Below are 14492 nucleotides of genomic sequence, written 5' to 3' on the forward strand. Positions count from 1 at the left end.
ATTTTGGCCTCCAATCTGCAACGAGCTCCATGTCTTATCAGTTCGGCCTCGTCCGTGCCCTTTGATCTTCCACCTGCAGTTTGGCCTCCACTCTGCAGTGGGCCTCCCGCCAACGTTTCCATCTCCTGTCTTTGGTTTTGCTTTCCCGTTGCCAGGCCCTCAGCCCTTGTTTTGGTCTCCCATCCTGCAGTGGGCTTCCCATGCCCGGGTCAGACCTCCATGCTTGATTCGGCCTCTACTTTGCCACAGGTCTCCCATGCTCAGTCCAGCCTCCTGCTCCGCCGTGAGCCTCCCACACTTGGGTCAGCCTCCTGCCTTGCGCTGGGCCTCAATGCTCCTTCCAGCCTCCCATGCTCAGTTTGGTTTCCTTTCTGTGCTCAGCCTCCTGCACTGTGTCTAGCCTCCAATCTGCTGTGGGCCTCCTGTTCTTGGTCTGGCCTCTATTTCTCCTTGGCAGTCCTGCTCTCTCCGTTCGGCCTCTGCTCCCCTGTGGGCCTGCCCCTACGTGCCAACGTGGCCGGGAAGGATGCGGTGCTGTGGCTGTCTGTCCCTCTGCGGGGTGCCAGGGCAGAGCCCTTCTCTCGGGTCCGGCACCCAGCGCCCAAGGCCTGGGTGCAAGGTGGCAGCAGGAGCGTGGCACAGGGTGGGGGACACACCGGGCTCCAGGCCAGCGGCCAACACAGGGGCTGTCGTGCTAAAGAGCGAGTCTGCGGGACGTGGCGCTGGCACAGCTCGGGGCTCTTCTGTCCTGCACAGCGCTAAAATAAATCTCTATTCGTTGCAGGCCTCAAAGCTGGAGAAGCAGAGCAGCGTGTCCGAGAGTGACTATGATAACCCCACCGCCCCCCCGGAGCTGGAGGAGACAGGGTAGGTGTCGTGAGGCAGAGCTGATGGCTCAGCTCTGCGCTGCTGGGACGGGGAGTTGTGAGAGCAGCCGGTTCTGTCCCACAGGGCTGACTTCAGCTTTGTTCTTTGCAGGTCAGGCAGGAAGGGCCGGCAGAGGAGCGTCATCTGGCAGGGGGAGGGATCCATCCCTGAAGACGCAGACACAGCCCCCAGCTCCAGTTTGCCCAGTACAGAAGACGTGATTCGGAAAACTGAGCAGATCACTAAGAACATCCAGGAGCTGCTGCGAGCAGCACAAGAGAACAAGCATGACAGGTAAGGCGCGAGTGTTGGAAAAGCTCCAGAGGCTCTGAGAAAAGGAAGAAAATTCAGGTGTTCTCAGAAGTACAACTGGCGCCTGCGTTAGCGCTGGAGATGCTGATTTCACCTCGACAAACCGTGTGGGTCCTGGCGTTTCGGGGTGCCCTGGATGGGGACGAGTGACCAGCACAGGCGTTGGGAACACGCGCTCCCCTCGAGACAGCCAGTGCAGCCCCCTGCGAGCGGGTTCTGCCTGCTGCCTGCCTGGCACAGGGACGGGGAGCAAAGTGCTTGTGAAGTCCTGCTGCAAAGCGCGTGTCGGTTTAGGTGTGAATCAGATTTGTTACAGAAAACTTAGCGGAAGTTTCTCTTGGATCTTCGGACCTCTGTGACCTTGGGTAAGGCTGCCCTGCGGAAGGGTGGTAGTAACACCGAGGTTTGTTTCAGGGAAAAATTGCGAAGGCAGGGAGAATTTGGCTTTCATACTGAAATATTAGTACAGGTAATATACCAACAAAAGCTCATTTAAGCCATTGGGTTTCAACACAGGCGTAGCCAACTAAGCAGGAGCCTGCTCATTGGCACACCAGGTAACACGCGGCCTCAGGTCCCTTGGGGAACTTCTTGCCTAACTGAACAATTAATTTCCAGAATAGCCGTGAGTGAATAAAAGGGATACTGCCCTTGACTGATCATCAGGTGGTGCTCCTGCACAACTCTTGCAACTGTTGTTTACAGTCGTCTACATCTTCCCAGGTACGGAGACGTTTAGGGCTGGAACAGCTTCTGGTCTCCAGAAAATCCGACCTTGGGGACGGGCAGGTCCCACATTCCCTCTCCCATCCCAAGTTCTGTGCCTGCCCTTGCCTGTGAGAAGCAGCTGGCGATTTGTCTTAAGCCCTCACTTCCTGCCTCGCTGAGGAGCGCACAACAACGGGGCCACTTTTGTTCTGTGTTTTTTCCTTCTTGCCTATTTTTAGAAGGAACGGCGCGCGGCCTCCCCTCACGCTGGATGGCGAGTTCCAGCGTGTTTGTGCTGAGCTTGTTGCCCTTGACCATAACCTTTTCCACTGCAAGCCCTTGTTGCTTGTTTCTCACAGAGAAGCAACAATAAGAGAAGATTTAAGGGAGTTTGGGCTATAGGTATATCACAGTTTACAGTATTTGAATTATATATTTTTTTTTTTAAATTCCCCTGCAGCCTGGCTCAGCCTCCTGCTGCTCTGGGCTCTGGCCCTGCCTCCCAGTGTCCTTCCTCCTCCTCTCGGCCCTCATGCACCGTCTACACGGGGTTCGTTGGTGGTTGTGCAGGAAAGGCTTCGGATGATAAACTGCAGATAGTCCGTACAGAGCGTTAGGAGCCGGCGATGCTGCCTGCTGGGTCGATTTAACAGGGAGCAGAATCGCAGCCTGGAACTGGAACTGTCTCTAGTGTAAAAGATTCTCCTGCCTCTGTTGTGTTTAGTGTCCATCGAGGTAAATTCCAACAACTAACAGCGGAATGTGTGGTTGCTGCTTCTCTTCCTGTTGCAAGAGGAGTGGGAGTTGCCCCATTCCCAGCATTGCACCTCACAGCTTGGGCCTTTAGCTGTGTCAGATGAGATCATCTGTATCTTGAATCAGTGCAAAAGATGTGTGTTTATATAGAGTATCTTCCAACCTGACCAAAATACTGTTTGTTAATGCCTGAAATAAAATGAAATTTAAGTGAGATGTTCTTTAAAAACAGAACTCCTCAAGTTCTAACCCCAGGTGTTACTGCCAGTGACAAATCCCAGGATTGGAGGGAGAGGTTACAAGTTACTGCTAACGATGGATTCTTTTTTCCAAGCTGTCACTCCTTGAACATCTCTTACTGGAATGTGGGTAAACTCAACAAATGTGTCATCTTATTTCATCGGCTTACAGGGAGTGTTTAGACTAGAAAATAAAGCCGTTTCTCCAAGACACGGTGTAAACTTTGCAGCTAACCTAGAGAAAATATTACGAAATGTGTGTGGTTAATCTTGGTCTCTTTCATTCAAGTTATTCTCAGGGATTTCTCTGCCTTGTTAGTGAAGGGTTTAATCAACAAACTGGCTTTTTAATGAGGTATGGTGCTGTTCAGTGTGGCTTGCAGGGAGCAAATTAATTGCTAACTCAGTAGCAGAATGGGAATTTCAGTGGATTTGGAAGACTTCTCTCCACTTCTGGTTTATTTGGAAGAATTAATCTGATTTGGAATAGTCCATTTTGAAAGCAATTTTTCCAACATTGCCAAAATGACCCGAGTGTTGCTGCTTTCTCAGAGCATTTGCAAACGCCCTGGTTTTGCACCTTCAGTATTGCAAGATGACTGCATAAATAATGACTGGGAGGTTGGTTTTTTTGGTTTTGGATTGTTTTTTACTTGAAAGGGCAATGATCTACCATAATCTACAGATGCTGAATATTTTTCTTGAATGCTTTGTGATTTTTTTGAGATTTTTTCTTGCTTAAGATTGAATCCCATCAACTAACGTGCTAAAATTGAGTCTTCGAAGCATAAAAACAAGTCTTTTGAAATTGGGCTTTTGACAGACCACACTAGCACAGCACTTCAGAGCAGCTTATGATGGTTTAAAGACCTGTTTTGAACAGACCAGTTTTCATTTGATATATAAATCAGAAGTGAGATCTGTGAGGACTCATGGAACCTGCCTTTGTTTTATTAGTTAACAGAATTACTGAACATTTTAGCCTGAAACTGTGGCAGTAGTTGGTAGTCTGGAGATGCACGTATGAGAACTGTGCGTTGTCTGTCTAGTGTGTATAAATCAATCCGAGAAGGCATCTTGGTGTTCTTCAGTTACCTTCACAGGATGTTTTCTCTTTAGTTAAACATCACCAAAAAGCAAGGTGTGAGTTCTGTACTGGAAATTTGGAAACCCCCTTCTCAGTAGGTGTCTGACTTTTTTCAGTTTGTGAAATGAGGAGGAAGAAATACTGCATGGTGCTGCATTCTCGGCTTCGACTGATAACGAACTGATGCAGAGATGCAAATTAATCTCCTTGGAATCGAGGTGTGTCCTCGGCATGTCTGCACCAAGCTGAAGCTCCCCGCCCGGCGCCTGACCCGCCGGGGCACGTGTTTGTGACAGAGGTGGCTCAGAGCACCTGAGGACCGACGGGTTAAAATCTTACGGAGCTCAGGCTTCAGGTCTTGCTGCCACCTGTTTTGAATACAGCTTTTTGGGTTTCCTGTGTTTGGGAAACTTAGGTACAAAGTGGTTTGGTTTTTTTTTTTTAAAGGCTTTGTAATTTTCACATGGAAAAAAAGCACAGGAAAGTTGAATTGCTTCAGGGGTGTAGGCAAGACAGCCCTATAAATATCAGCACTTGGCTGTCACATTTTAGGAGTTTGCATGGCCAGAATTCAACTCTGAAACATAAAATCAATTGAAATGCCTTTTGGGTTTTTTTAACTTCAGAGATTACTGCATATTTTTAGCCGCTTAGATCCTTAGCAGTTTAAAAACTCTTTTAGTAGTCTGGTTTTATAGTCTCTCCGCCTTACAGAGAAAGAGCTCTTTCAAAAAAAACGGGTAGAGATTCCCCTAAAATGGCAGCAAGTTAAAATTACTCAGATCCCATATACAAAGAGGTTTTTTAATCCACTTTTGATCATCAGCACTGCACTGAGGAAAAAAAGTTGCTTTTTTTCCAAAGCCCTTCTGTGTCACTGGATTTTGCTTCAGTCTTTTACTTTCCTTTGTGCCTGACTGACATGAACCAGTTTGCTTGGGCATGCTCTCCCACATGCAACGATATGTCATCACGTGTACACCAAGTAGGAGCTGAGCAATTTTCTGTATAATTTGGAGAAGAATTCTAGCATTTGATTAGTCAGGTGAGGGGAGGTCAGGAATCATGAGAGTTATGAGCAGTTCATATTCATAGACATGTTTCCATAATCGCATACGCATTGAGACTTAATTCTGACAATGTTTAGTATAATAGGAGGGTACGGTTGTTCCCTCAAACTTTAATGAAAAAGTAAGGAAAACTTAATTAATTGGTGAAGTTCTTGCTTGTTCTGAAGTCGCATAGTTCTGTCCATGCCTGTGCTGCAGCATGCGGGGGCTGCTGAGGAGATGCTGCGGGTCACCACGCTGTGTCCTGCACCAGCTACTTCTGTTGCCTTTGGTGCAGCCTTCAAAGATCTTTTTAGAATATATACGGGGGTTTTGATAGCCACCGGCTAGTAAAATTGAGGAGGAAAGGAGTTTTTGACATAATAAACACTACATTGCATCTTTTTGCAGCTATATACCATGCTCCGAGAGAATACATGTGGCGGTAACAGAAATGGCAGCCTTGTTCCCAAAAGTAAGTACCTTCAGCATTAACGTGGGCCTCCTTCCTCATTAGATTTCCCTTCAGTAAATGAAAACCCAAAGCTGGAGATAGAGAGCAAAAGACTCGATGGTTTTGTCGCATCTGGCATCCCTGTATTTATCAGCGTGCCGGTTGGGAAGGGTTAATGTGTGAGTCTAGGCCTTTCCTTTTGCTCTTGAACTTCAAACTCTGAGAGTCGGCCTGCAGCTCCTCCAAAACTGGAGGCACCTAGCTCGGGGGGTCGTGTGGTTATTGGGGAATTCTGCTGGGCCCCTCAAGTCCCTAGCGTCCAGCTGAGTGCCGTTGTCTGAATTTCTTACTTTGCAGGTATGTTAGATCTCTTGCCCATCTACCAAAGTGTTCTGTTTCCTCACAGCAAATTGAGGGAGTGAAATCTCTGATTAAGTTTTTACAAAAACTTACCTACCTCTGTAAAACCGCCAGGAAAAAAATCTAACGCTCTTGTGCCCACCTGAACTGATTGTCTCGTACTTGTGTCAGCCAGGACAAGGGCTGGGTAGCAGTAAATGGGCACTAGAAACTCTGTGTGAGGAACTTCCTAAAAGAGAGTGTGAAGCAGTATTCCCTGCGCACTGCCTGGCAGCAGTTTAACATGCCCCTGAGATGAGCGAGGAGAAATTCTGGGAACTGATTTCATCAGCTCCTACCCCCTGTCTCTGCAGCAGCGATGGCTTAGGAGGCCCCGCAGGCAGGGCCTGGGTTAAAGAGCTCCTGGGAGCCACTCCCGCCTAACCAAAACCGATCCTGAAACGGTTTGTCGGGTTCAACTTCTGCTCTTCTTTCCCAGAAACCCAAATCCGAACTGGTAAGGACTTCTTTGCGCCTGCTGACATCTAGTGCCTACAGACTCCAATGCGAGTGCAAAAAGACCCTCCCGGGGGAGCCCTGCCCCGCGCCCGACATCCAGCTGGTCACCCAGCAGGTCATCCAGTGCGCCTACGACATCGCCAAGGCCGCCAAACAGCTGGTTACCATCACAACCAAAGAGAACAACAACTGAGTCACACTTGGCTTTTCAGGCTTGTTTTTTAAGGGTTGGATTTCAAATAGAGGTGTGGAACTATTGAGGGTTTTTTAATGAGGAAAAACTAAAGGGTCAAGGAACATTTTTTTTTTTAAACTCAGTATTATTTTTGCATGTTTTCTAACAATTTTATGGTTAATTTAACCCACTGCCTTATTTTGTGCCTGTGTTGCCAGTTTAGTTACAGACCATAGCATGTTGCAGATAGCTGTCGAGCCGATACCGCGTCCCAGCGTCGTGTCAAGCTCTTGCTGGCTCTTTCCTTGGGGGCCGCGTGCCGCTTTCAGGTAGCACTTTGCAAAAGTTGGCACGTACCAGAGGGCAGGACCTCGCCCCTCCTCTGGCCAGCCCGGAGCCTCGTGTGCCGTGGGGCCACCGACCCGGCCACCCGCAGCACAGCGGGCTCCGAAGGCTCCAGGACTGTAACCCCTACCCAGCAGGAAGAAGGTGGTTGCCCTGGTAACGGAGTACAAGCCAAATATTCTCTGTTCCCGTATCGACTGTTGTGCAATAACGCGTTTTTAGTCTGCTGAAACAGTAGTAGTTGTGGGCATCCGAGCTTATTACACGTAACTATACAAGGTCTTTGTCACTTTACCCATTTTGGAAGGAATTTGAAACTTAATAGTTCTTTCTTTTAGTTGTCACTATGCCGTTAATATACGTTTTGATGTTACTTTAGGGCATTAGTGGTTAAAATACTATCCCTTGTTTCTGAGTTAATAATTCATTCTTAAGTTTCCTACAGAATTTTACTGTCTTCAAGGCACCGTCTTGTTTGCAGCAGCATCGCTCAGTAACTCCAGATGCAATTTCACTAAAGATTTCTGTGATCATTAAACCAACAAAGGAAGTTCAGCAGTGCCAGTGCGGAAGCAGCTGTCTGCCATCGCACGTAACCTCTGTACCTCAGCATACCCAAATGTGAAAAGGTTTTCTTCTATCTAGTAAGTTTTATGCAAATCTCTCAAGATTTTACAAGCTACCTACGGGGTAACCCACGCTAGGCTGCCTGTCAGAAAGGTGGATGGGTAACAAACGTCACTGTGCGTTTCAGGTTTTTTTCATTCATATCCGTTCAAAAAAATTCCAAAAATGTCTCAGTCTGTATTTTCAAAAATGAGAGTTTGTTGGGGGGCAAAAAAAAAAAAAAATCACTAATTATTGCCTTTGCCCATGTCCTGTGTGGAAGTGTGTTGTTGTTTCCAGGGAGCTGCCCGTCCAGGCAGGGCGAGGGGGCTGCAGAGAATGTTTATGGAGGTTTCAGAGAAACCTTGGAGTGGAAATGTCCATCTACTGCCCCGCAAGCAGGGCTGCAGCACTTGCTCTGCCAACAGCACCCTCTCCTCAAGGCTTTCTGGTGAAAAACTGCCCTGTTGAGGTGAACAAACGAGCTGAAGTTCAGCAGTTGGTCCCTCTTCACATCGCAGCGAGTTTGTATGTACATATACACACAAAGTGCCATAACGCTGGGGGATGCCTCTGTCTTGTCATTAGGTCCTTTTTTAAAGCAGTGCAAGTTTGAGGGAAGGGAGAGGGTAGATGACAAGCCAGTAAATTAATGTTCTTCACTGCAGGGTTTGTAATTTCCTTTCTGCACTTCTGAATTCCAGAACTGTCTGTAAAGGCCCGGGAATGCCGACAGGCTGGGATTAGAACTGTGAAGGACACTTGTAAAACCTGCTACGGAATTATGCTACTGGCAATTAAAAACATAGATAACCTGGGAACTTTCCCTTAAATTGGCATCGCTGGAAGGCAGCGGATGGTATTTTTAAATCTCTCAGGACGCCCTTGTATGCTGTTCTTGACCGTATCTCACCTGGTTTCCAGAGCAGGGTAACACTGAGTTATCAGCGCTTTTTAAACTTGCCCCGTACCAAAACAAACGGCCGCTCGGGTGACTGCGCGCCCTTGTTCTGCACCACCTCCAGATTCTCTAAAGCCAGCCCTTCAGCTTAGGGGAAGGCCTGGCTCTAAAACCAGGACCAGCCCCGCGCGGGGTGCCCCTGCCGTCGCCCCAAGTCCGCGGGGCGTTCAGGGTGGGGATGGAGCGGCCGTGCCATCGCCCCGGAACGGTGGCGCCTGTCCTGCCCCGCCGCTGTCGGTGGGGTGGCAGCACCCCAAGCCCGCGCTGAGGTGCTGTTCACAGGGGCCCTGCGCGGCAGAACTCAAGCCCGCGGCTCACACGGGGGCAACAGGTTTCTAATACCTGAAATAACAAAGGTGTTTCTTCTCTTTTAGGGCTAGATCTCCTCTTTTCCCCCTGTAAACAAACTTGCTCTTTCTTTACCAAATGCTGCATAGGAAAGTACACATTTTTTTTGCCTTTTTCCAAAATTTGTATTTATCAGTGTCGTTCTGTCTGTACAATATTTTGACTTAATCTTTTGTTTACAGTATTACTATAAAATGCTAAAACCTTTTCAGTGTGCAAAGTTATTTGGGCTTGGCTGACTGCTGGTTCTGTAAGGAGGAGATCTTGGAAGAGGTTTCTGTGGTTGGTGCTGAGGCTGTGCCTGTCTCTGCGATGGCTCCTCGCACGCTGTGACAGGACCCAAGCAAGGAATCAAGTGCAATAATCAGCTGCAACTCCCCTCCAGCAGTTTGCTCATAAAGAAACAAGCGGTGTTCAGGTTGAAATTACTAATTACGAAACTAGTTAAAAAAAAAAAAAAGTCTTCAGCAGCTTCTGGCGAGGAACTGAACATTAAGAATTACAGCCACAGCACACACCGTCCATCTCGCTGATTGGCAACACATTCTGAATTAACTCCTGAAAGTTTTTTTGCTGTGTGGCCCCGACGCAGTGTCTACCACACTCCATCGTCCCCGCTCCTGAGCACGGAGTAGCTGAAGCAGTTCGCTCCCCCAAGGCTGCTCTCACCTCCCAGAAGAAATTTGCTTTTCTGTTCAGCTGTGCCACGGCGGTATCTTTTCAGAGATCTCCTGAGCTGAGTCTCGGTGTTGTCGTAGGCTATTCCAAACCCACCATTATTTCAGTTCCTTGATTCTTCAGAGTTTGTTTCGTGGAGCCTCATTCCTCAGGCGCAGAGGACAAGAACCCTCAGGTCCACGCTGCTTTCGGGTAACTGTAGCACTAAGGGGGTCAAAGCAAAGACTGTAATTAGTTTAGGGGCTCTAGAACTAATCCTGCACCCAGGTGCTGTGTAACTTGGGTAATACTGTGCCCGGGGGAGCGCAGTGTCCTCCAGGAACTGGCACCCTACGAGTTGGTACGTTAAGGCAGTGATGCCTCTGACTGCGGGAGCCGTTCTCTAGTAAATGACTGAGGTGAGCAACTCCACACGGAGCTCATAGTTTAGTATGAAAAATAGGATCTGGGCATGCGTTTTTGGACAGGTTCCTCAAACTCTGCTGGTTTTAGAGCCAGGAAAAACCCAACAGAAGGCATAAAGACGGCAAGCGGCTGAGATGCGCTGTACCGACTGCGTTAACGCAGCTTGTTGTGCTGGAAACCAATATCTGAGGCTGTTTCAAGGGTTATTTAAATGAGGACCTAAAGCATCAGTATCAGCAAAAGAAAAGCAATTTCTGAGAGAGCTCTAGCCCTCTGTCAGAACTAGCACCAGTGCAGGACGGGCAGGTGTTCTGGCGTGAGAAGAACCGCTGAGAACTGTGGGCGATGCCGCCGGGCTGGTGTCGGGGTGAGCCCGCGCCGCTCCTACCCTGCTGCCATGTCCGCGCTCCGCCAGATGCCTGGCCTCCTGGCAGCGCTGCTGGGCGGATCGTGCCTCCTCTTCCTCCTCCCTCTGGCGCTGCTCCTCCTCCTGCTGCGGGAAGTGGTGCTCTGTCAGCTGGGCACAGAGATGGGGTGTCACAGCGGGGTCAGGCACCCACCGGGCTGGAGTGGCTACACGTGCTGTACCTGCGCCGCCAGCTCCTTCCCGCGGGCCCTTCTCAGTTCCTCCTCCTGCTCTTTCTCTCGCCTGGTCAGTTCTTTCGTCTCTTCCAGGTCTTTAATCAGCTGCTCTCGGTACTTCACAGACTCTTCCTGGGCTCGTCTGTTGAACTCCATCTTCTCTTGGATCTGGCGCCGTCTGCCCGCAAGGACCTTTGGGAAGGGAGAGGATTAAGGGAGAGGTCAAGAATCAGGTCAGACCCAGAACTGGGGCAGTCTCAGTGCTGACAGTTAAACTGCTCTCGGGCAGCGCAGCGGAAGCAGAGCTCTGCGCTGGGACCCCTCCGGAGGGCGGCGGGTTGCCGCTGGAGCGATGGCTTCATCGAGCCAAGAGGTCGTCACCTCCTTCATCAGGCGATCTCGGGCCGCTTTCTCCCTTTCCCATTCTGCTTCCCTCTTCTCCCACAGTTTTTGTGCTTCTTCTCTAGAGGAGAGAGGAAGAATTATCTCGTAAGGTTATAATGTACAGTGAAACCCCGTGGCGTAGTCCCTGGGCACAGACGAGCTCCTTGAGGCAGTAGCGGAGAGCTCGGGTTCCTCCTGCGTGCACCGCAGACCCGCTCCCGCCAGAGGAGGCAACGTGCCAACGGGCACACTGACCCACAGCAGGGCCCCTCGGGAGCACCCGCCTGCCCCAGCAGGACACCCAAACACGGGTATTACTGCACAGAGGGGTGGGTAGTTAAGGGTGCTGCTAAAGCTGGAAAGTTTTGCAAATCTTCCCTCTTGCCAACAAAACCTTTAACTACAACTCGATGGGAGCAGGCGCTGTCCTGCTACCACCAAAAGCACTCTCTGTGCGGGGGAGAGCGGGAGCTGAACCTGAACAAGGAACCTGAGGCAGCTTTTATGGAGCTGAGCTACAAAAGGGAACAATATGGGGGGTTTGGAGTCACTTAAGCTAAACCCCTCCACGTCAGTAATGCAGAATCATTGCACGTTGGTTGCAAAGCACACGCAACTGAAAGGTCCTTCTTGCTGTCTCTGCGTTACACCTTCTCTTGTTAGTAAAGCTCTTGCATTCGAGCTAATGTAACAGAAGTTATGGACTATGGACTAGGCAGTTGAAAAACAGCCTCAGGTTTTGCTTGCTTTGCCAAAGTACCTGGCCCACAGTATGACCAGCTGCCTCTTTCAGAGCACGTTTAGCAACCGCTAGCGGAGCTGTGCCGACCAGGCAGGAACATTCAGCACGCAGGGGCTCTTCAGATGACACTCAGAGGTGCACAGACTCACCTAAAAATAATCTGCAGCTCTGCTTCCCTCTCCTTTTCCAACTGGAGCTGTTCTTCAATGACACGTTTCATCCAGGCAACATCTGCAACAGCTTGCTCTCGTCGCGCGGACTGCTGGTGCTGATCCTCATCTTCTTTCTCGAGGAGGGCTAATAAGATTTGCCTGTCTATCTCCTTGAAAAAAGCCACAAGATTAACAACTATCCAACAGGCTTCCAGCCTGCACACAGGGCTACTCCACAAATTTTTGTGAGAAGCATCAAGGAGGATGCTCGGGCTGTTGCCTGCTCCATGATCTTCTTGCTCCAGCCCCGTTCCCAAGCTGGAAGGGGCTTCCTAACTAATTATTTGTAGGCTTCGGAGCCAGACACATAAAACACAAGTTTGTCCAGCACACAGCATCTATAACGGCTAAATCAAGGGGTATTTTCTCTTACCAGCTCCTCTTGTATCTGCTGGGCTCTTCTCTTTAACTGGGCATTACACTGATGCCTCAAAAAGCGACTGAAGGAGAAAGAAAGAGAAAGAAAAAAAAAAAAGAACATTCAACCTGACTTTAAAGCCCCATGTTGTTACACCCAGCACTCAAGGAGGTACATCTGTGACGTGACTTACAGGCAAGAGGTACCTGCCACTGCTAACACAAACAGAAAGGCTCATTAGATCTTCCAGGCGTTTCCATCAAAACCCAAATATTTACAACCCTCTGCTGCTACCTGAAACACCTCACGCTGTGCACAGACGCAGGAGCAGATTCCATCCAAGCCCTGCTGAAACAAGCTGTCCCCCATCTCGTACCCAAGCTTGCTCTTCTTCCGGTGCTCTTCCATTTGTTTCCTTTCTTCTTCCAAGTTCTCCATCTCCCACTGCTGCTTTAGTAAACCCTCTTGTTCTTTTTTCAGCTTTGTTGCCTGAAAGGGGAAAAACAACCACCAAGAAGGAGTATGTCAGGGAGCCAGGATGTCCCAAGAGTGGCTCTGTGCCAGTTTGTACCCCGCTCTGCTCCTCTGCCAGCAGCCAAAATCCTCATGGCACTAAACGTTCTACATTAATTTAATTGGTGGCCTCAGAGCACTGAGGAGCTCCAGCTGACAAAGCCTTTGACATGACCCTCTCACACTTCAGAAGTTTCTACAGCTCTTTTTGTCATCTGGTGCAGCACAAAAAGGTGCTCATGTTTCAAGAGGAGCAAACAAAAGCCACCGGGATGTGGTTAATCTGCCAGCGTTCGGGGGGAGGTCTGTATCACTGACAGAAATTACATCACAGCTGACTCTGTTCCAGATTTAACCTGGTGGAAACTAGAGCGAAGAGGTCAGGTCTGTGTTGCTGTATTTCCAAGGGAAACAATTTCTTTCTCAGATGAGGAGAAACTAAAGCTTACCTCCATCTCCTGTAATTTCAGTTCTTCTATTTGTTGAAGCAACACCTCTGCTTGCTTCTTCTCTTCCAGCCGGCGCTTCTCTTCCTCTTGGTTCATTCTTTCCAGCACTTCCCTTCGTGCAATCTCATACTCATTTTCATGACGCTTTTGCTCTTCAAGTTCAGTTGCTTCTTGCTTTCGGAGACAAAATGGAACATGGCATTTAACGTTAGGCTCACGTCAAGAAACAGCCTCCGGCTCAGGAAATCCACAAATCAAACTCCTTCGAGCCGACACGGATTGGGAAACTATGGCATGAAATATGCTGGGAAGGAACCCAAGGAGAAAGCCAAACTGTGCTCATCACTGCCTGAAAAGGGGGATCAGTCTGCGCGACCTTCACGGGACCCCACTCGGCTCTGATGCGCAGCACAGGCAGCCTCACAAATACACTCAGATTTCCCTACTGCAACCTGGATTATTGTTTTTGTTAACTGTGAAATCTGTATTTGAAGGCCTTTATCATTCTTTCACATCAAAATCACTGTATCCCTGCTGGCTCTGTGCTGCAGCAGCTGTTGGACAAGCACCCAGTGCCCCACTGAATCCTGCCACGGATCCGCTCAGCGGGCAGCGCTGCGCTTTCGAGGAGACAGGAACGACAGCTCTTCGTTAAAACATCCGTCCTGTTAACAGCTCCTGTCCTACCACACCAGAACTGCCCATCGCTATGGGAATGAGCACAACAACCTCGGTCATCATTTGGTTTGAGATTGGTGTGAGAAAACGAACAAACAGCCGACTCCTCTTCCTTCCACATCTGAGCCTGCCTACCAGCTATGTCACAAGGCAGAGTCACCCCTCCACCAGCTCACGCGTTTCAGGAGTCGGCCCTAGTGACCACTAACACCAGCCTACCTTGTTTTTTTGATTTAGCTGCTCACCCCAAGCCTCCGCCACATGCTTCCTCTGCAGCTCCGACTCCACCTGCAAATGACAACGCTGCCATCAGTGCCAGCAGCTCTCCTGGCCCCAGGAGCTGCCTCCGCAGAGGAGGGCTCGTTGGGGCGTCCTCGGCACCCACCAGGTCCCAAGTTGAGGGTCAGTGTCACGTGCTGGTTCTGGGAAACACTACGGTGACACCGAAACCAGGGCTGGGGCAGCCAGAGCAGCGGGATGGAGAAAGGGGAAGCGCCACGGACAGCTTTACAAAGCGCCTGAGATACCTCTGTCATGGGCACCGACGGCCTGCTCTGACACAGAACGCATTTCTGACTGCTTTTGAAAAATACCAGCTTTGAGGGGACTTCTTACACAGTTAAGCCATTTTCTTCTTTGCCTTTTGCTTATCAGAACTTAGGGCAACGGCTGCGATTCAAGATGGAATGAACAGTAGATACAGGATGACTTTCGAGCTAAAAACTG

At 49.5% G+C, this 14492-nt stretch overlaps 2 protein-coding genes across 2 annotated transcripts in view; one reads left to right on the forward strand and one right to left on the reverse strand.

Moving 5' to 3' along the window:
- Window positions 1–9206, forward strand: part of GIT2 (GIT ArfGAP 2) — a 27097-nt gene extending 17891 nt beyond the window's left edge. The window contains exons 17-20 of the mRNA XM_026867337.1: window positions 785–867; window positions 979–1161; window positions 5430–5493; window positions 6311–9206. Coding sequence (XP_026723138.1) covers window positions 785–867; window positions 979–1161; window positions 5430–5493; window positions 6311–6523 — 543 coding nt within the window. The 3' untranslated portion in view covers window positions 6524–9206. The remainder of the gene's footprint in view (window positions 1–784; window positions 868–978; window positions 1162–5429; window positions 5494–6310) is intronic.
- Window positions 6641–14486, reverse strand: TCHP (trichoplein keratin filament binding). The gene is made up of 9 exons (XM_026867338.1): window positions 13986–14486; window positions 13089–13262; window positions 12503–12615; window positions 12142–12208; window positions 11706–11878; window positions 10812–10893; window positions 10437–10622; window positions 10237–10365; window positions 6641–9647 (listed from the first exon to the last, which is right to left on the reverse strand). Exons 2-9 carry the CDS (start codon window positions 13182–13184, stop codon window positions 9615–9617), a joined length of 879 nt encoding a protein of 292 aa, XP_026723139.1. The 5' UTR covers window positions 13185–13262; window positions 13986–14486; the 3' UTR covers window positions 6641–9614.
- Between the last annotated feature and the right edge of the window lie 6 nt (window positions 14487–14492).

The sequence above is a fragment of the Athene cunicularia genome, unplaced genomic scaffold (assembly GCF_003259725.1).
Source record: "Athene cunicularia isolate RWA unplaced genomic scaffold, athCun1 SCF_29, whole genome shotgun sequence".
Taxonomy (NCBI): domain Eukaryota; kingdom Metazoa; phylum Chordata; class Aves; order Strigiformes; family Strigidae; genus Athene; species Athene cunicularia.